We start from the raw sequence: 23,450 nt of genomic DNA on the forward strand, positions 1-23,450 counted from the left end.
TAGAGATAGAGTCAGAGGACAGGCTGAGAGAAGATCTAAAACCCTATGTCCAAAATGCCACAAGGGCTTCCATTGGGCATCAGAATGTAGATTGACCCATGGAAATGAGAGGCAGGGCCCAACCCCAAGATATCATTCAAAAGAAAGGTGGGGCATGATGGCAGCTGAGTTTATACCCAGAGAGTCTTTAGAAGGTCAGGACTCTTGATGTGATTTATCAGCCAAAAAAAGCAATCAGATGGCAGAAAGGGATTACATGATCAACCAGCCGAAAAGTAATCACATAGCAGGAAGGGATTACACTTGGGGAAAATACAGGTTTTTTAAACCAACAGGGCAGTGTCCAGTGCAAACAGCTTCAATATAATTGCCAGGTAATGAGGAGAAATCCCAAAAGTGGTAAGTAGAAGGGAATTAGATAGGTTAACTGCTTGGGAGAAAGGGTTTGCTTGAATTCCTACAGATGGAAAAGGAAACAGATGGGTGGAAACAAGCACCTGGAGAGAGACAGAAAAAGAAAAATCTGGAAACAAAGGGAAAGACCTGAGAACAAAATCTGCAGGAATCATTGGATTCCCTAACACAAAATGAGACTGTTGCAGGACTTGAAAACCAGCAGGAATCATTGGATTCCCTAACACAAGATAAGACTGTTGCAGGACTTGAAAACTAGCAGGAATCATTGGATTCCTTGAGATGAAAAATTGTTGATAAAGACTGATTGCAGGACTTGAAAACCATCAGGAATCATTGGATTTCCTAACACAAGATGAGACTATTTCAGAACTTCAAAACTTGCAGGAATTGTTGGATTCCTGGCACATGAACTAATGGATAAGAGATTCCTTTTGGACTATTTCTAGGACTTATGGACATGTATAATTCTTCATGTTGATTCATGTTATTTGTTACATCACTACTATTCTGTGTTATGTTACTATGTGCTTATGTAATTTATGTAATTATGTGTAATACCTCCCACAGTGATGGATTTATGTACACTTGTTTTAAGATTGAGCCCCTTCAGAAACCTGCTAATCTGATTTGATTTCCCATTTCCTTTGGTGTTTTCATCTCATTTCCTGAGAAGTCAGGGAGGGCATGATCACTTCCTTTTTATGGTATTTTCACTTTTTTTGAGCATTCAGGGAAGGCGTGATCACCTTCTTTTAGGGGTTCTCACCTCCTTGAGAAGTCAGGGAGTCATGACCACCTATGTTCTAAATCAAAAGAAAGTGGGAGATGTCATGGGCTAGAACTTGAAACAAGGGGCTAAGTGATTATATACTTAGTACTTATTAGACTTCATACCTTTAGAGTGCATATGTAAGTCCATTAAAGGTCAAGTCCACTCTTGGACTTCAAGAAGATTCACAAGTTGAGGAGATTCACAAATTAGGCAGAAATATAAGCAAGAAGCTCTCAGGGTCAGAGTGACAAGCCCACAGAAACTCACAAGCCCACTCTCTGGGAGGAGGAGTCAAGATTCATTCCAACTTCCACCTTTGTGCTGGCTGGAGACATTTGGAAAGAGCTCTCGGAACCAAGGAGAGAGATAGGCCTCTAAGAAATCTAACTGGGCCCAGGAAAAGAGACAAGACTTTGAAGGACAAAATAAAGGATCTGGATGTTGATTCCTGGTTTCATTTGTGGTGACTGAACTGAACTGAAACTAAGTCTGCCTCCAGAAGCTCCCCATGAAACCTGCTCTCAGAAAACATTACAATTTAGAGAAGAGAACACTACATTATACATTGTAGGGTTAAAATGTAATGATTACTATACTTTGTCAAAAATAGGCTTTTGTCCCCTACATCCACTTGTATAATAATGTGGTTTTAAATAATTTTAACATAATTAGTTATATTAATTTTTCCTGATGGTTAATTGCCTTTGGAACCATATTTAAAATTTAACTTGGTTTTAATGAATGATTTGAAGGGGCAAATTATTGTAATATTTTATAGTCATTTTTTACAATTTTTAATCTATATATACATAATTTATGTAATACCATATTAGACTAGTATTTTTTTACTTTGTCCTTTCCTGGTTTAGATGTTAAGACTATGGCACATAAAAGGAGTAAGGTGGGGTATTTTCCTTCTAAATTTTCAAGAATCATTTTGTAGTATAAATAGCATATATTCTTTAATCATTTGATAGAATTCAGCATAAATTTGACCAAGTCCCCCCACTTTGGTAATTTTGTTTTCTGAATTTAGATTCATTAAGATCTCTGGTGTTAAATTAAATTGAATACTTTATTTTTGTAGATAATTCTTTAAATTCTAAGCTTTGCAGGAATTTGTGCATAGCAGATTCTGAGAATTATTTTTCTTTCCAATTTGTATTGTTTGCCTATTTAATTTTTTTAATTTGATGTCACTCTCTTTAATAACATTGGTTAAAAGATTATCAATCATTTTAATTTTTTCAAAGAACCAGCTTTTAGTGTTAATTTAAATTTAATTATTTATTAAATAATTAATTAAATAATGTTTATCAATCAATAAGTTCAAACTTCATAAAGATTTACCTTACTGAGGTAATTACCTAATCCTGAATTGCTACCATAAATTTCTTAATTTCCATTAATAATCTAGTGGCTCAGTAATTTGGTTGGCATATCTTTACTGAAATATAATTGCTTCAGTTCATATAGATGTTCATGTGCCTTAGCTTCTTAGGCTTATGGCTAATCATTTTTGGTTAGAACTGATCAGTCAATGGTACATACCTGTTGTCTCCCTTTATTATCACTTTGTGAAGTGTATTCGTTCCAAATGTCTTTATATAAATTTTTTAAACATATTTATCATGTTCTCTTAAAACATTTATCAATTCTCTTCCTCCTTTGTGACACATCTTTCTAAAGCTGTCTTAGGGTCATAAGCTCTGCATTTCATGATCATCTCTCGGGTTTTGTTTGCATACATTCTAGATCCATCATCATCCAATTTTCCCTGCTTTGCACATAGCTTAAGACTAGTACTGAGTAAGTGTTAATCACTTTAAATGTGTTCTTTTCACCAAATTTTGAGTATATATACTAGTTAGTCTCAACATATACAGCCTTAGATTTCTCCTTATTGAGCCTTGCCTGAAGAATGTTTACTAATTAGCATTGACTGCATCCACTGATTTAATGTGATCTCTGAATTCAAGTTCAAATCTTTCTTTATTCTTCCTTGTTTGTCATAAAGAATTTTACACATATTAATTCCAAATGATATTTTTATATCACTGAAAAAAGTTAGCATGAAATGAAGTAACTATTTAGTGGGCTTTTAAATAGAATATTAAACTTGATCATCATCATCATCATCATATTTCTTCTCATCTTTTTCAATGAAATTCAGATAGAAATAGTCATTAGACAAGTCTCTGGCATGCTTATTATTCTTTATATATACAGATTATGGTACAGGCGAATAAAATTATTAGTTTTATAGTTGGAAAAAAAGTTAGGATGTGAGTTCATTGTCTCTACGTTCCTGAAAGAACCTTCAATACAACTTCTGTAGCAATTGGACACGGGGAATTATCTATACATTATCTTGTTCCCATATGATTCTATTCTCCTCTATGTTTCTATATTTTGAAAGCTTCTTGTTTCATGTAACTTGGATATTACCTATATTTGGTATGGCTTTTTGTGGTTAAGAAATGTTGCAATGTATATAAGGTATTGGAGTCAGGAAGACCTGAATTCATTCAAATCTGACCTCAGACACTTCCTAACTGTATGATGCTGAGCAAGTTGCTCAGTCTCAGTTGACCTCTGGAGAAGGACATGGTAAACCACTTCAGTATCTTTGCCAAATTTTCTTGGACAAGGATTCATGGAGTCACAAAGAGTTGGACACAACCATTTCAGTGGGGTCTGATCAAAATGAAGAAAATGTGAGGGTTTTCTTAGTAGAGATACTGGAATAGTTTGCCACTTCTTTCTCTCATTCTTTTTATAGATAAGGAAACTCAGGCAAACAGGATTGTTAATTTGCCCAGGATCACATAGCTTTTAAGTATCTGAGGTCAGTTTTCTAACTCTAGTCTGGCACTTGTACCACTTAACTGTCGCAATTTTGTATGGTAAAAATATTGTTCTCAAGATTTCCCTGATCAATGTCATATACAAGTGCTTATGAGCAACAATTCAACCTGTGATGATAGTATAATTCTAGTATAGTTTACACTTTGAATTCTCAAGGATGTTTTGAAGACTATATTTCTAACTATGGAAATTTTTTGTCTGTCAATGAAAAATAGTGAGTCACTAGTATACAATTCTAGCCATCAGGTGATAGGTTTTTCATTAGATGCTAAATTTTTACAGCCTTCAGGGACAAATTTTAGAGCTTCAGCAATTTCTTTAAATAATCTACACTGATCATCAAGTCTTGGTACCTTAAAGATAACCCTTCTATAATTTCTTATGAGAATTAAGGAGTTCTAAAAGGTCATTTTAAGTTCTTCCATTTTCCCAAATACATCCACATGACTCAGCCATTTGTCCTAGAGAGTATTTTTCCACTACTCTCTGCTGTTAGTCCTCTCCCAAGTTGCGTCCAGGAGTCAGACACTTTCAGTTCCATTTGACAAATCTGATGCCATGGTCTAACCTGGTATCTGCATCAAGGTAGCAGCTAAGTTAATGGGAAGAAAAGGATAGATACGGGAGATGTTGTGAAGATAGAAACAAAGCTTGGCAACATATTGGATATGTGGAGTAAGTCTAAGAGGAATGGAGAATGATACAAAGGTGGCGAGTATGGGAATCTGGAAGGATAATGGAGTACTCGATAGGAAAGTTTGAGAAAGGACTGAAGCTTTGGCAAGAAGGATAATGAATTCTGTTTACAAGTGACCAAAATTTTTCCAGATATCTTCCTTTTTAGGAGATTTTTACTTGCCTCTCAATTCTTTATTTTTTAAATATCTGTAGTGAAGTGATTGTTTTTAAATGATGTTGAATTATTTTGTTCATTATACTATTTGTACTACCTTTGGCTCCTTGTAATACCTTAACCTTTTGGCTTTTTTTTTTTATCCTTGATAGCTGAACTAAAACAATAATTTCTGATATTTTTTTTGTTCTGCATATTTCTTTTCAGTTGCTGTTAATTAGGCAATATATCAATGTCATTCAATTGGTTTTTTGTTTATTTTGTTTTCACAATAATAACTCATTATAGAACACCTCAATATGAAAAGTTCCTTGCAGTGGCAGCAGATACAACATGTACTGTTATGTATAGGTTTTGAAATGTGTTAAACTTTTTGCCAAGTAAAATGGGAGATGATCTGCATATGGGATAGTTATGAAAACTTTAGCCTGTTTAAATCACTCTACTAAGGAATAACTAAGCTTCTGGTTAGACTCATGCTATCACACTTAAAAAGAGCTTTGCAAAATTCCCTTCTAAGTATGCTCATCTCCTTTTCAAAATCATTTGAAATAGAATGAGAAATATTTTGGATATGACCAATGGATTTATTTTGCATGGCTATGTATATTTGTTATAATGTTGTTTTGGAGTATTTTCCAATTAGGAGGTGGAATTGGAGAAGGGAAAGAAAATCAATTTTTGTTCATCAAAAATCAAATTTAATAATAAAAAAAACAAAGTCATTTGCAACATCAGTGATGTTTTTGTCATTTAATTTTTCGGGATAATTTCTGACATTTCAGTAAGAAAAGATTTTAGTGACAATAAAGTCTTCAACTTTTCTCCTCAATTGGAGGACCACTGAGCCCACTATTATGGCATATAATATAGACTTTGGGATGGAGATACTTTTTATGATATCCTTGTGCTGCTCAACAATCCAGTATTGTATAATTAGGCAATGAGCAGGTTGTTGATATCTGCAGCATAAAGTATTTTCCTATAATGTCAAGAGTAACTCCCTGGAGGGCCTCAGGATTGGCCAGAATCAGGATAAATCAAAGTCCTTGGTCTTTAGAGGGAGAAGTAAAGAGGCAGGCAAACTGCCACACAGCTTGCCAAAGATGTATCCTGGATTCTGGAGTCCAGAGTTACCAGCCTCTTTCCTCCTCGTCCTGCCGCCAACTGAGACTCACTTCTCTCTCTCACCCCTCCAATCCTTGCCTACGATTACCTCACTACCACCCACTTAGCAGGTGTCAACTATGAGGAGAGCCATCATCTAAATATATGTTTATAGAGCCATTGTCTTATATCGAATAGGTAATTAGCCTTAAATGCTCTCTTGTCCGATTCAGAGTTTCAGCCCTCTACATCTTCCTATAATAGATGAAATTTTTCCAGTTTTGTTAAAACATAATATAGGTACATAAAGAAGGTATTCCAGTATTTCAGGTATGGCCATATGTCTCTTGTTTCTATTGTCAGTACCATCTGAATTGGAATATTTCCAATCATGGTTGAGTACTGGCATTTCTGCCTGATTTATCTTGGCATACCTCACCTTGGGGGAGCATCTGAACACAAATAACTGCTTTCTTCTGCATCAAAGGAATCATCTCAACAGTTCAGAATAGGGTCAGTCTGTGACTCTGTACCAACCATCCATATCTCTGAGTATGAAGTGCAGTTACACTACAGTACCTGAGTAGCCAATCCAATCACTATTATCCACTGAGCCCAAAGTACAAGCATTTCAAAGTTCTTGCCAGGCCATCACAGCTACCATAGCAAGTTCAGAACTCCCCTGCTCAGCTCAGACAATATTATTCCTTGAAATCTCATCTTCCTGTTAAGAGTCCATTGACCCTAAAGCTTAAATCTCCTCAGAAATACCTACATCTGATTGGAGAAGATAGATAGAGGGTAGTGGAGAGCTCCTTCCAGATCCTCCATCTAAGGAGGGCATTACACAGGACTGCCCATCTCATCATTACCCACCTAGCTGCATTCTTGGACTTTATCATGACTCTGAGCCCGGAATTACCTAAATCCTCTCCCCTTTTCCATGCCCCTTTTCAGTTTCTTTTTATGTATTGTCTTCCCTGTGGGATCTGTGGAATCTATAAGGGTAGCGATTATATTATTCTTTTTTTTTTTTGTATCCCCAAAATTTAGCGCTGTTCCTGTCACACAGTAAGAACTAAATGTTTTTTGAATGATGATGGATTGGATTCTGAAAGGGGTTTTGTTATTATTATTATTTTGAAAGTACAATGAAATGCCCCTCAGAGTATAGATGCACAAAACTTTCATCACATTTGTGTGTATTTATTACAAATATTTTACATTTTCTTCAATACTTACACTAAATTCAGCTACTACTCCTTTATAAACTTCATAAAATTCTTCAACATTAACTTGATCCATATAGAACTAGAACATAAAATTAAGAATGACAACTTAATTAAAAATAAATAGTAAACTCAAAACTCTACCTTTATATAAGATGAAGTATTTTTCCTTGAAATGTTATTTACATTAAAATCATATTAAATCAAAATTCAGAAATAAAATAAATACTCTTTGGAAATAATATCTGAGAGAAATTTATTAATAAAACCCCACTTAAGAGCATTCATTTGCCAAATTAACAATAATGATAAAAAGCATAAATGAGTGAAGATACTGATTCATAAAATGGTTGAAATAGCATTATTAATTGAACCCTAAGCCTTTGAAGAGTCCCTAGCTACCCTAAACTTTCTCAGTCAGAGGAAGTGTGGTATAGTAGAAAGAACACAGCATTAAAAGTTAAATACCTAGGTTATAGATCTATCTCTTCCTTTGCCTCATTGTGTGGTCTGGGACAAATAGCTTTAATCAAAACATGTATAAATTGTTTTGTTTTTTTTTTTAAAGAGGACTAAAAATCAACTCAGAAAAAGAGAGAAAAATCAGGCAGTATTTTGCCTGTCTTTGGTAGTTTAGCCAGGATATGGTAGTGCTTGGGGACAGGGTGTTGAATGATTGAGTTGTGAACCAGCCTTCTCTGCTGATAGTTCTTCAGGTCATTATCACACGAGTTCTCGGTTGAAATAGTTAAAATTACTTTATTCTATATAATTTTGGAGAGGTCTTAGAACTCAGGAGAATAAAAGAAAGTATCTTGTCCTTTTATCTTATTGATTTCATTTGACTATGATAGGTTTTAGGAGCCAAACAGAAGATTTTATATTTGATCCTGAAAGTAGTAGCCACCGGAGATTATTGAAGAGGATGGGGACAGATTGACAGACAAGGTCAGAATTGCCTGAACTTTAGGAAAATCACTTTGGCAGTGAAGCAGAAGATGGACTTCACTGGGGAGACACCTGAGGCAGGGGGACTTAATAGAAGGCTATAACAGATGCTTCAAAGATAGAAAAAAAGACTTTGCAACAGATTGGGTACATGAAATGAGTGAGAGAGGGGGTTTTACTAAAGTTATTGGTCTAGCTGACTAGAAAGATAGAAGTATCCTCAATAGCAACAGAGAAGAGAGAGTCTGGGGGAGGGGGTGGGGATATGATGAACTCAACTCTGTACATGCTCAGTCTAAGATGTCAACAGGATGTCCAATGAACATCTGGAGATGTGAGACTAAAGGTCAGGAAAACCATTAGCGCTGGATCAATAGTACTTGAGAATCACCTGCACAGACGTAAAAACTGAATCCCTGGGAGACAATACAATCAATACGTGAAAGAGTCCAGAGGACAAGGGACGAGGCTCAGGAGACACTCTGGTGAGCAGGGCAGCCTTGATGAAGATTAAACAAAGGACTAGGAAGGAGTAGCCACACCAGCAGGAGTATTCCAAGGAGAGAGCGATGGTTCACATCAGAGAGGCCGACAAGAGGCCACTAATCTGCTCCAATTTGGGGGACTGAGACTGAAAGTCAGATTTTGAGGAGGCAGCCACCATAAGTGACTCTTAGCCATGAAAGAGGTGGGGGGGGGGGGGTAGATGGGATCACAGCAAGAGGAGATGGACGGACTAAAGGAGGACTTTTTAAAGCACAGATGTTTGTGGGTAGCAGGCAGAGAGGGGTGGAAGATGAGTGAGAGTGAAGATAACAGAGGGGGCCATCTGCCTGTGCCCGACAAGGGTCTGCCATGTCAAGGAGATGGGCAGGAGTCACATACCACTGACCATGGCACATCCACAGCAGATTGACAAACTAGACAAGTAGAGGGACTTCAGGACCACGTCTGATGGGCTTTTGTGGGAGCTACAGACTCTGACCCTCTTTTGCAAAGATACAGACATGAGCTAAATTCTCAGGGAAGACCCTGGGTAGGTGAACAAAACTCTGATGGTTCCTAGCAAGCGGCAAAAGCTAAGCTGAGATTTCTGAGGATCCTCTTTGGATAGAATGTCTTTTTTTTCTTTTGAGTCACAGATAACACTTGGTGCTGACAGTGAAATGACATATGATAAAAACATTTCTAACTAAAACCCTATTTCCAGGTAAATGCAATTAAGTTTTTAATGAAGTGAATTTGCTTGTCCCCAATAAGTCATCATTCCCTGAAAATTACCTACCATCTGCATAGCTGAAATTTCAAAGCCTGCATCTCGGATGGCAATTAGGATCTTTCCCAATAACCCTGAAAATATAAAACAAAACAGTAATGAACTTAAGAATAAACTTTTTCCTACATCAAAGCAAATAATTTGCACAATGCTTTGGAAAGCATATACTTTTGCAAGAGAAGTTTAGTCAATTCCCATTATGGGTCTTCAGTAAAGTATTTATCAATTATGTACATAAACCTGAGTTTGTCAATGTAGAGGACACAAAAGAAGTATACAATGAGGTTTCTGCCCATAACCTAATTACAATTTGGTATGGAGACAAAATATACACAAGAAAATTCAAAATAACAAAGCAATATATTTCTTTTTAAATTAATTTTCTACTTTTCAAGCATATTTTTTCTCCATCTCCTTCCAATGAAATGAAAAAGAAAAAAAAACTATTATAACAAATATAATTATAACAAACTATAACAAATAATCAAGCAAATTCCCATATAATCATGTCCAAAGATATGTGTCTATTTCTTTATCTTTAGTTTTATCACCTCTCTGCCAGGAGGTGGGTAGCATTGTTTAGTCACTGCTCTCCTTCTAAGGTGAAATCAGATCATTAATATTCTTTGGGCCTTGCTATTCAAACCAATATCAAAGATACCCATCTATACTAACGTTAAATCAATATCTTTCTTTTCTGTCCAAAAGCAAAGGATGAGAGACTTTATTAAATATTAAAAGCCTAGGTAATGTTCATATAATGTATATCAATATCCCTATCCATATCTTTATATATAAGAATATTAATTCTTCTATTAATACTTCCAAAAATGAAGTGAGTAGTTTCCTATAATTTGTTCAGTATAAATATATATTTGAATGTGTATATCATACTAGTGCCTTTTTTAAAAATAACATTCCATTCATTTCAGTATCCCATCAGTCAACAAATATTTATTAGAGCCTCTCTGTACATAGGGCATTACTCTAAATATCTGGGTTACAAAAAAAAAAAAAAATAACACTGTGATTTACTTTAAAAACCATAAAAAACAATTAATTGAAAGAACAAATTCCTCGAAGTTTTAGGACAATACTACATACAAATTACCTGCATTCTTATGTATTAACAATAAAATTAGTCAGGAAAGAATAGAAATACCCCTCAAAATTAACCACAGAAGATAAAAAACATTTGGAAGTCTATTTACCAAAACATACACAGGAACTACATAAACCCAACTACAAAACACAATTTGTATAAATAAAAATAAAGTTAACTAATAAGAAAAATATGAAGCAAATAAAGACTTTTTAGATCTAGAAAAATAGCAATAAAATTCATCTGAATCCAGAATATTAAGGAAATCAATAAAAAAAATATGAAAAAAGGAGCTTAGCAGTACCAGAATTCAAACTATACTGTATCATCAAAATATAGCTATTTTATCAAAACAATTTGTAACTAGCTAAGAATTGGAGTAATTGTTCAATAGAATAGGTTAGGTTCACAAGAACCAAAAACAAATGAACAGAGTATTTGATAAACCTGTTGGAACAAGAACTCATTATTTAACAAAAGACTGCTGGGAAAATTGGAAAACAATACAGCAGAAATTAGGTATACATCAAGAGCTAACAACATATGCCAAGATAAATTCCAAATGTACATTTATTTGACTTAGACATAAAAGGTGACAATAAAAGCAAATTAGAGAAACAAAGAAATTACTTTTCAGATTTTTGGATGGGAAAGAGTATATTACCAAGTAAGTAAGCGTAAGAATCACAGAAGCTATAATGGATAATTTTGATTATATAAAATTTTAAAAACTCTACACAAACTAATACCATTAACTCTAGAAGGAAATAATTAATAGACAAATTTCTTTGACAAAAGTTCTCTTATTTAAGATATATAATGAATTGAATCAAATTTATGACTAAGATCCATTCCTCGATAGATAAATGATCAAAGGATATAGATATGTAGTTTTAAATAGAAGAAATTTAAGCTTTCAACAATCATAAGAGGAAAAAATGCTCCAGAGCACATATGATTAGAGAAATGAAAATTAAAGTAAGAGGTTTAATCTCAAATGCAACCAAATGGCAAAAATGACAAAAGAGGAAAATGATGTTAGAGGAGGTTCTGGAAAACAGGAAAATTAAAGCAGTTTTGGTAGAATGCTAAATTGGCCTTAGCCATTCTGGGAATTTTTGGAACTATGCCACCAAAGTTCTAAACTATACAGTACCTTTTTGACACAATTTTAGCATTAGCAGACTTTTTACCCCCAAAAAAATCAAAGAAAAAGGAATCACATACAAAAAAAAATATTTATAATACTTTTTTGTAGTAGTGAAGATTGGAAAAGTAAAGGGGTTTCTATTTATGGTTATTATTAAGTCACTTTTCAGATGTGTGCAACTCTTCATGGCCCCATTTGGAATTTTCTTCACAGGGGTATTGATTGGAGTGGTTAGCTATTTCCTTCTCAACTCATTAGTAAATGGCTAAAACACTGAATGTAATGGAATCTTACTACTGAATATTATGGAATATTACATAATTAACTGGCACTTTCAAAGGAAACTGGGAAGACCTTTATGAATAGATGCAGAATAAAACAAGCAGACATATGCAATGACAATATTCTAAAGAAAAAACAACTCTGAAAGACCTAAGAACTGTAATCAGTTGACCAACCATGATTCCAGAAGACTAAGGATAAACATGCTATCCATCTTCTGCCAAAAAGGTATTGGACAAAAAAAAAATGCAGAATGGCACATACATTTGTGGATATGGCTAATGTAGAAATTTATTTTGCTACACCAAGCATCTTTGTTTTGAGGGGTTTGCTTTTATTTTTTAATAATTGTTCAGTGAGTTAACAGGAATGAGAGAGAATAAATACTTACACAAATAAAATATAAATGCACAGGGACAGAATTTGGAACTCAAAACTTTAAAAAATGTTAAAAATTGATATAATGTAACTGGGAAAAATAAAATATATTAAATTTAAATTTTTTAAAAATATATAAATACACAGGGGATTCAAGGTAATTTTTGAAGAGGAGAGACCAGAAAATACCTCTTAAGGAGATGATGCTTTTTTCACCAGAAGAAAGGAATTAAAATGTCTCTCTAAAATGTCCAACCAATAGCCATCAAATTTCTAACTAGGAATATCACTTTTCCTTAATTTTTATTTCACATACACGTAACAACCCATAAATTTAAAACATAAAACTTTTTTAGAGAATTCATGAGAATATCATATTTTATCAAATCTATAAAAGTAATATAAACTTTGTGGGCTATAATCAAATCACCATTTGATGGTCACTATGATTTAAAAATGTGTCATTAAACTGAATTAATGAATCTGAAAGCAAGTGGGCAAGTTTACAAGATTTTAGTATATTACCATAACTACTTTTAATGCAGAAGTCACATGTGAGTTTCTGGGAAGAGATTCAAACTTAAATGAAACACATTAGTTTTTGAACTATGCGAGTTTGAATGAACTAATAACACAAGGCTATTTTTCTGATTTTGGAAACTAACCAATCAGTCAATAAGCACTTAAAAAGTCCAGGCCCTCTGCTAAGAGCTGGGAATGCAAAGAAAGGCAAAGAGTCCCTACCCTCAACTCACTCTCATTCCAGTGGTGGAAATAACACAGATACATAGCCAATGGGAAGTAACCTGAGAGGGTAAGACACTAGACGTTAAGGAACTTGGAAAAGATTTGTCAGAAGGTAAAACCTGAGCTCAGTCTTGTAAAGGAAGCCAGGAAAAGGAAGAGGTAGAGGTAAAAGGCAGGGAATTCTAGAGCAATAGAAAGGGGAACCATGCATGCGGAACAAAGAGAACAATGGAATACTAGAATACATGGAAAAGAGTCAAGTATAAGCCTAAGAAGGGCTGGGTTACTGCCACACAAAGGAGGGATATTTGACCTGAGAGTAACAAAGAGCTGATGAAGTTTAGGAAGGATGAAGGGATGATACAGATCTATGCTTAAAGTATTCCAGCAGCTAAGTGGAAATGATGGGATATAGAGAAGAGGGCTTGAAGCAGAGAGCAGGTAGAAAGCTACTGCAATAATCGAAGTAGAGAAGGTAAGGACCTAACATAGAGGGATGCTTATTATCAATGAGTTCATATCTATAACTTGTTTTCACAATACCTTACTCATAGCAGGTACTCTAAAAATGTTTTTCTCTTTGCCCTTCCCTATATAAGTATAGAGAATAGAAAACAAACAAAATAAAACCTTAAGATATTTATTAAGGTTAAGCAATTTTATTGACATATATTGGCAATTATAGTCTCAAAAATCTAAATAAGTCATTGGAAAAGAGATGGATGCTAAATTTAGAATGACAAAATACACAGATCCTACATCAAAACTTCATTAAACTGAATTCAATGCAAGAAAGGTAAGACAATTCTAATATATGTGGGAATAAATACACTGACAAAACTACAAATGGATAAAGTTGATAACATTAATAACCAATTTAAATCAAATTAAAGAAAGTTGTTTATTTCAAAATTTAAATATGAAAAGAAAAAGGGTCTCATTAGTGATCCTCAAAAAAGGGCCAGTGAATCTTTCCAATGAGATTACTGTAAAGTCAAATCAAAATCAGAGATTTTGAGAAAGTTAGGATTAATTTTCAACAACAAATTATAAAAGAAATCAAAAGCATTAGTAAATTCAACAGGAGGAATTTAATACTAATCCTACCAAATATGCATAACAAATAACTTTAGGCCAAAGAACAGGATGGAAAAGCTTTCTGTCTCCTAGACAGCAGTATGTTACCAAGCAAAGCTACCTGACTAATAATCTTCCAGCATTTTTTTTTAATCAGAGGAAAGGATGGACTCTTACATCTTACTGGCTACATTTTAACCCTTATGGTTTACTGCATTCTGTGAACAAGTACACGTCTAAATCACAATAAATAAAATGGAGACCAAACGGCAGCTTCCATAACTGTTATTAAACGGAGGAGTAGAATTTAGCCTCTGTGCTTGTCACTCCATCTACGATGGTCTGCTTGAGCATTGAGTAGTGAGCTTTCTACAAGAGGCTTTCTACATAGATAGATAAATATTCTGAGCATTAGTTCTATTCCTCAATTTGTACCAGTTCTCAAAGATACCCACGTTTTCCCTTTTTTATTCTACTATAAAAGTTTTGTTTTATAAATACCATTAAACAAACACTCTAATAGAACTGTGACCTTATCAGTGAGGAAGTTCTTAAAGATGGGGACCATCCTTGCCTGCCCATCCTGATCATGTTCTCCCTTGCTTTCTGTTAATGCTGCAAAGATACTTACCTTTCACCCTCACCACATGACCAGCCAATCTTCACATTTCATTACATACTAATGATATCCTACTGCCAGTTTTTCTTTAAATTTATCTGATATACAATACAGCTTTCTCACATTCATGGTATTTCCTTCTATTTAAAATTAAAACACTTGAATTTAGGGAGGGGAGAGGGAAATTCCTTGTAACAAATATGCAAAGTAAGGGAAAATAGATTTCCTCACTGAACATGTCATAAAAAATGCATGTCTTATTATAACCCTGAGTCCATTGTGTCTAGGTCAGGAAATAGGTAGCATGTTTCACCCTGGTCTTGTGGAATCATGAATGGGTATTGTGTCACTCAGTCTGTCAATCAAAAACCACTTGTTAAGCACCTGCTATGTATTATAGGCTGGGGTTATAAAGGCAAGCAAGAGTCATATACACAGGATACATTAGGCGTTGTCTCAGAGGCACTTTGACTTGAAGGAAGCTAGGGAAGCTAGAAGGTAGAAATAAGAGGAAGGAGGAAGAGCTTGTGAGAATGTAGGGAGCTGGGTGAAATAGGCAGGATCTAAAGGGAGGAATAGCAAGGAGCTTATGCTTTCTGGGTTATAGAGTACGTGGAAGGGAATAATGAGTAAAAAAAAAAAAAGGGTAGAAAAGGCCCAGTTATTGTGGTAAAGGACTTTAAAAGACAAACAGAAGATTTCACATTTGATCCTGGAGGTGACAGGAAGCCTCTGGGGAAGATCTAGTCAGACTTTCACTTTAGGAAGATCAATTTGTCAGCTAAGGGAGTGAGGGAAATGGCAGTGAGATTCATGAGCAGACTTTGCTACAGCACAGACATGTGATGATAAGGCCAGCATCCACAGGGGGATAGGGACATAGGTCAGACAAGGCTCAATGAAGGAGTAGATATGGGGTGCGAAGGATATAGGTGAGAAAGCTAGAATGATGGCAGCTAGCTTGGGAGCTTCAGGGACTGGGGGGATGGTGGTGTCTTGGACAGTGATAAAAAAGCCAGGGAGAGGCAAAGCCTTAAAGAGAAAGAGAAGCTCAATGACAGGCATGTTGAGTTTAAGATTTTCTTGTAGCATCCAGTCCAAGAGGTCTAAGAGGTAACTGGAGATTCAAGGCAGAGGCTGGGGGAAAGCTTAGGCCTGGACAAACAGATGGCAACTGAGAGCACAGGACCGATGAGATTGACAAATGAAATGATTAGTCTCGAGGAAAAAGAGAAGGGGTCTGCTAGACACCCATGACTAATGGACACTATGTGGGTGAGAATTCAACAAAGAGAAGGAGGAGGAAGAGGAAAAACAGAAGAAAGTAGGAAAAGCCAGAGAGAAAAAAATCATCAAGAAGAAATAAACTCAGAGAAATCACAAAGGGCAAAGATGGAGAACGGTCCTAAGATGCAGTGAGTAAGAGCTCATTAGTTTAGGTGGAATAATGATGTTAGAACCCAGAGAGCAACTGAGACCAAGATAAAGGGAAGGAGATCTACCTCTTGGGGATGGCCTTCTCAAAGAGAATAAAAGGGGGGAGAGACATGCAATGGTAGTTAGCAGAATCAAGTGAGAGTTTTTTGAGCACAGGGGGAACACAGAAATGATCAGTTCTAGTTTTCATCATTAGTTTTTTTTTCTTCGGCATATTCCTATTATTGTACAAATTGCTCTGGTTCTGCTTATATCATTCTTCATAATGTCTTACAAGTCTTCAAAATTATTTTTAAAATTTTGATGTCATTATATAAAGTGTTCTGGTTCTGATCATTTTACCTGTATCAGCTCATGCAAGTCTTTTAAAATCATTTTTTCCTAATTTCTTAATAGCACAATATTTCATTACATGAATATGCCACAATTTATTTAGGCATTTCCCCAATTGATAGTTTCCAGTTTTTTGCCTTCATGAAAATAACTATTACAATTTATTTAATACATAGAAAGTATTTTTCTCTTTCTTTGATCTCCTTGGGATATAGCCCTAGGAGTACTCTAGTTGAGTCAAAAAAAAGTATGAACTGTTTAGTGACTCTGTGTATAATGCCAAGTTGTATCCCCAAACTGTTGGACCCATTCGTAGTTCTACCAACAATGCATTAACGTGACTTTTTTACCTTACTCACTCCATCCTTGCCAATTTGAAATGTAACCTCAGAAATGTTTTAATTCATATTTTTCTTGTATATTTTTTCATTTGACTTAGACAGACTGAGTTTCTTCCCTTGATATTCACCTGTTCATATCTTTAGATCATTTGCTAATTAGAGACTGGCTCCAAGTTTTAAAAATATGAATGTCATGGAAATTGCCTTCTCTGTTGAAAATGTAATTAAATACATGATAATTTCTTTGCAGATTGTTGTGTTCCATGATTCATAGCCATACAATAAGAAAGATAGAACAATAGCATCAGAATCATGATCTTTTATCAATAAATAGTTCCCTATGCCATAACCCATAGCTCTATTAATCTAGAAAGATGAAAAAATTCATGTCATTTATTATTGTACTTGATTATTGTGTTTCTTTTTTGATTCTTTATAATGTCTTCAATTTATGCTATACAGTTGCTTACGTTACTAATTCCATATTGAGAGCTCATATTTCTGTCCTAAATTCATTTGTAATTCTATTAAGAGATTCATTTCCCTTTGTGTTTCCCATGTTCATTACAGATTCCTCAAAATTCTTTCTTTTACTGAGTAATATTGGTTCATTTACTTTAATATTATGATATTCATTAAGTGTTCTACCTTTGATTCTTTTGGGGGCATTGTTCTTTTTTTCTTTTGGTCTTTGTTTTTCTACCTGGTTTATATATTTGTGAAATATTTTTAAATTGACTTTTTATTCTAGCAAGTTCTCTATTAGAGTGTGAAATATTTTTAAATTCATTTTTTTATTCTAGCAAGTTCTTTATTATTAGAGCTTTCAGAGTCTCCTTGTATTTCCCATACTTGTTTGGAAATCCCCCTCATGCTCTTCCTTCCCATCCCCACCTCTTCATATCCCTGAAGCAGGGCCTCAGAGCTCAGAGTCCTTGAGATAGTGGACATAGAGTAATTTTTTGCTGAATTAACCTTGAGGCAGATAAATGTCCCCCTCCCTCGGGTTTCCTGATCTTGTCTTTCCCCCCCTCTTATCTGCATCTCTGAATGGCCTGAGTCTCATAACTTTACTCTTCCCCTTATGCTCCCTTGCATCTCTCCTATACGTTTCCTTTTTGGGGCTGGACAAAGTCATAATCTGCTACTTCTTTTCAGGTCAGAGTAGGGGTTTAGGCAAAGCCAGGGACCTAGGGAATCCTTAAAATCAGACACTGAGACAGAAATTTAGGAATTTGCTTGTAAGCACTAAAAGAAGCTATATGGAGTCACTTGAGGGAAGGTATACTGAATGCCCAACGGTCAATATTAAAGTATTATATAAAGTACTAAAGTATTCTATCTAGTTTAAATATTTCAAGATTATATAAGCACCAATTTTATATAATTAGAATCATGAAAAAGAAAGAAATTAAGACAGAATAGCAATTCTGGACCTCAAACTATATAATAAAATAGCAATTGTCAAAATAATTTGATGGTTTAAAAGAAATAGAACAAAAGATCAATGGAATTTATCTGAATAAAAAAGAATTAGCATATAATTAAGCTCAGTAATCCAGCATTCGATTAACTCAAAGGCATGTTACTTGGGGAATGGAGATGAGCAAAACCTCCCTATTTGATATTAACTTCTAGGAAATAAAAAAAGTTTGGCAGATATTAGGCTAAGATCAATACCTTATAAAAAATTCTACAACAAATTTAAAATGACCTGAATATTAAAGGTTAAATTACAAAAAAATTAGAAAAGAAGCAAATGGAACAGCTATGCATAGCTATGCATGAGATAAATTCTTAACCAAATAAGGGATAGAGACAATAGCAAAAGATAAAAAGAGATAATTTTGATTACATGAAACTGAAGAGCTTCTACATAAACAAGTTTAAATGTATCTTGCATTAGAAAAGAAATTTAATTAAGAAAAATATTTGTATCAAATATCTTTGATAAATGTTTGCTATCTTAGACTTATAAACACTTAACAGAAATACATGAGACCAAAATTCATTCCCCAATGGTGGTCCAAGGATAGGACCAAACTCAAAAGTACTCAAAAGAAGAACTGAAAATTTAACAGTCATATAAAAGATTGCCCCTAAATCATGCACAATTCAGACAAACACAAATCAAAACAAAAAATTTCCAAAATAAGCTCACATCAGGAAAACTGGCAAAGATGACAAAATGTGGAAACAGTCGATGTTTGTGGGAGTATGCAGGATACACACACATACACATATGAATGTAATAATGGAGGTATAAATTAACATAACCATTCTGAAAAGCAATTTTGGAATTACATAGAGAAGGTAACTAAAATATATATACCCTTTCATCTCAATATTGAATTATTAGGTGTATAACCCCAAAAGGTCACTAATAGAAAGAAAGACTTGCCAGATCAAAATACTTGTAAACTGCACTTTTTTGTAGGAAAAAAAACTGGATATAAAAAAGATGTTTTAAAGAAGATCCAACTCACTTCCAGTTGATCAATGATGGACAGAAATAACTATACCCAGAGAAGGAACACTGGGAAGCGAATGTAAATTGTTAGCACTACTGTCTATCTATCCAGGTTACTTATACCTTCGGAAGCTAATAATTAATGTGCAACAAGAAAAAGGTATTTACACACATATATTGTATCTAGGTTATACTGTAACACATGTAAAATGTATGGGATTACCTGCCATCGGGGGGAGGGAGTGGAGGGAGGGAGGGGATAATTTGGAAAAATGAATAAATAAATAAATAAATAAATAAATAAATAAATAAATAAATAAATAGATAGATAGATAGATCGATAGCTAGCATCGATAGATAAATAATACAATACATAAATAGATAAATAAATAAATAAAAAAGATGTTTGCCAACTGAGGAATATCTAATCAAATTGTTATTATGAATACTAATATGATATTAATATGATGTAAGAACAATGAATGTGATATAGGAAAAAAAGCAACCAAAACCTAAAATTATAAAGAACTTTGCCACTAAAAAATAACAGAAGTCACCTCCTCTACTCCTTTTTTGATTTTTTTTTCTCTTTTGGAGAAAGGAAATGACAAATCACTTCAGGATCTTTGCCAAGAACACCCCAAATCAGATCACAACGAGGAGACCATGACTGAAAAATACTTAACAAACCTCTCCCTTCTTTTTCTCCCAGTTCCTCCCTCTTTTTTACCCTTTCATTTTTCTATATTGTCCCAATAGAATTGACTCACATTCATTCTCTATCTTTAGGTAGCTTCCTTCTAACTATCCTAATAATGGTAAATTTCTTAGGTTTACATGTATCATCATATAGCGATGTAAACAGTTTCATCTTATTAAATCCTTGATGATTTCTCTTTCATGTTTACCTTTTTATGCTTCTCTTGACTCATGTCTGAATGTCAACTTTTCTATTCAGATGTGGACTTTTAATTAAAAATGCTTGAAAGTTACATTAAATGTCCTTTTTTTTTTTCTTGAAGAATTACAACCAGTTTTGCTGGCTAAGTTATTATTGGTTGTAATTCTACTAGGGCTCTTTTGCCTTCTGGAATATCATATCTCAAGCCATTTAACTTGAATCCATTAAATCTTGTGTGATCCTGACTGTAGCTCTACAATTTTTGAAATGATTTCTTTTGGTTTCTTGGGAGCTCTGGAATTTGGCTAAAATATTCCTGAGAGTTTTCATTTTGGGATCTCCTTTCGGAGGTAAGCAGTTAATTTTTCCAGGTTTTATTTTACACTCTGGATCTAACATATCAGGGCAGTTTTCCTTGATAATTTCTTAAAAGATAATGCCTGACCAGTTCCAATGGTCTTGTATTGAAGAGAGCAATCTGCACCCAGAGAGGACAAAGGGGACTAAGTGTGGATCACAATATTTTTGTTCTTTGCTTGCATTTTTGTTTTTTCTCATTTTTTTCCCTTTTTGATCTGATTTTTCATGGGCAGCATGATAATTGAAGAATTGCACATGTTTAACATATTGGATTATTTGCTGTCTAGGGGATAGGGTAGAGGGGAAAGAAGGGAAAAATATTTGGAACACTAAGTTTTACAAAAGTGAATGTATCTATGCAATATTTTGAAAATAAAAAGCTTTATCAAAAAAATAAAAATAAAAGAAATATGATGCCTGGGGTTGTGTTTGTTTTGATTATGTATTTTAGGTAATTCAATAATTTTAAAAGTATCTTTCGTCAAATCTACTTTTCTTGCATCACTCTCATTTCTTTACCCAATTTCTCTTTACCATTCTTAGCTCTTTCTTGAAATCTTCTTAAAATTCTTGTTGGACTTGTTTCCAATATGCATTTTTTTTGGGGGGGAGGAACTTTACTTGCAGCTGTTTTCATTTTGTCTTCTCCTGAGTGTATGTGTTAGAATTCCCTGCTACCATCATAGCTTTTAACGATTAGGTTCTTTTTATTATTTGCTTGTTTTCCTACATATTTCTTGATTTTAGACTTTATATGAAAGTTGGGCTCTTCTCATTTGAAGGTCCAAAGCAAGCTTCAAGCTTTTTTGTGCTGTTATTTTATGAGCTACTTCTGGAGGTCTACAAGCTTTGGGTGCTTTCAAGGTGATGTTATCTTGGGGAAAGTATAGCTACTCTCAAGAGGTCACTGCTTCTCTTGGCACTAAGACCAGACTCCCAGCTCCCTTGCATCTCCCCTGTAACTGTGATCCTGAATCTGTGTAATGGAGTTGTCAAACAGCACCCAGTCCTGTGCCCAGAGCCAGCCCAGGGCCCTTGTAATCTCTCTCTCTAACATGTTATCCAATCCCTTTAGTCTCCCTGGGCTGACAACTCTTGAAACTGCTGTTGCTGTTGAGACTGCCTCCAAGGGCCACTGCTGGTATTCCCACCACATGCACTCCAGGGACTACAAGACTACAGAAGAACCGTGTCAAAATAGGAATAGTGAGGAATCTGCAAATTACAGGGCATTGAGTTTGACTTTGATTCCTGGTGGATTCTAGATGTGCCATTTAAAAGAATGGTTAGTAGGTATCTAGAAAGGGAAGTAGTCTAAGAATTAGATGATTTCAACAAAAACAAGTCATACCAGATTAACCTAATTTCCTTTTTGGACACTATATTAGATCTGAAGATTTCTATAGATAGGATTTACCTAGATCTTGGCAAAGCAGCCAACACAGTTTTTCATGCTCTTTTTGTGGATGAGATGAAGAGATATGAATTGATCTACATTATAGTTAAATTGATTCATAACTGGTGAAATCAACAAGACCCAAAGAGTATTGATAAATAGTTTAATGTCAACTTGTAAGGAAGTTTGTAGTGGTATACTGGTGCCAACAAAACTATGACTGCTGCAATGCATTTCAATATATCTTCTTTGTATTGCCTATACCACTGTTTATAAGGTATATAGGAATAGCTTTGCTATCTTGGAATTTGGTGACAAGTGGTGCCATGCATATTCACAACTCTATATAGCTGTATTGTTTAGCTGAAACTCCATTTTTACATATTAAGATTCTGGTGAAGTTCCCCTATCTCATCAAGGTTAATATTCACATGTAGAACCTGAAGGGGAAGTTGTAAATTCTTTTGAGCAATAATTTTTTTCTTTACTATGGAACATGCCTCAAGGTCATTTTCCGAGGCAATGGATAAAGTTAGTTAGAAGACAAAGAAAATTACTTAGGATTGCTGGGGTTTTTTTCCTTATCTATACAATTTATTAATCACTATATTGCCAAGTAATACCAATAACTAATAATAATGATAACATTTATATGGCACTTTTCTAGATAAAGTTTGCAAAGTGCTGTGCATATGCTATCTCACTTCTAAACTCCTGAGAAGATCTCTCTTTTCCAAAATTACAGAATGTTCACCTTGGTCAAAGGAAATTTTTTTTGGAGAATTTGAGTTCTAATAGATGACAAATTCCTGCAAATTCAGCAGAGGTAAGAAAGAGGATCCTTGTTTCAGGGTTTCCACCTCCCATCACCTCTGGCTCTGAGAATAATAATCAAATCAATATAACCCATACTTTTGGCAAGAAATGTTTCTGTATGACAATATCCCGTCCACTCAAACAAAAACTTCCTTTTTTGGCTGATGTTCTCCTATTAATGGAGATTAATGGATACATACTTTTAATATTGCCACCCAACTTGTGGTATTGCAACCCTTCACTAGGAATTCAGTAGGAATTCTGAGGTGCCCAATAGCTAGTGGAGATGTAAGTTGAAACACAAATATTAGGAACTTTCTATCTCATTTCTTGCATTTCAGATGTTCTACTAGCTATAAAGATCATCCTTCAATAAACAAGCTGTATCAATGGTTTCTTTCTTTCCTACAAAACTATTACAGTAAGTTGATTACAAAATCACTAACTGAGAAAATAAATACCACTAAATATTTTCAGGAAACAATTAGGATAGAAAAACCTATCAATTATTCTTTTCAATTATTTCCTATGGACCTCCAAAATAACGCTAGTTCATTCAACAAAAAGTTCA

The 23,450-nt window shown here is 34.4% G+C and overlaps 1 protein-coding gene across 4 annotated transcripts in view; it reads right to left on the minus strand.

Moving 5' to 3' along the window:
- NME7 (NME/NM23 family member 7) overlaps nt 1-23,450 on the minus strand; it is a 155,739-nt gene that overhangs the window by 75,297 nt on the left and 56,992 nt on the right. For all 4 annotated transcript variants that reach the window (XM_074308297.1, XM_074308299.1, XM_074308296.1 and 1 more), the window contains exons 8-9: nt 9,480-9,544; nt 7,260-7,328 (exon numbers count right to left, since the gene is read on the minus strand). In XM_074308297.1, the coding sequence (XP_074164398.1) occupies nt 7,260-7,328; nt 9,480-9,544 (134 nt within the window). The remainder of the gene's footprint in view (nt 1-7,259; nt 7,329-9,479; nt 9,545-23,450) is intronic.

The sequence above is a fragment of the Sminthopsis crassicaudata genome, chromosome 4, assembly GCF_048593235.1.
Source record: "Sminthopsis crassicaudata isolate SCR6 chromosome 4, ASM4859323v1, whole genome shotgun sequence".
Classification (NCBI taxonomy): domain Eukaryota; kingdom Metazoa; phylum Chordata; class Mammalia; order Dasyuromorphia; family Dasyuridae; genus Sminthopsis; species Sminthopsis crassicaudata.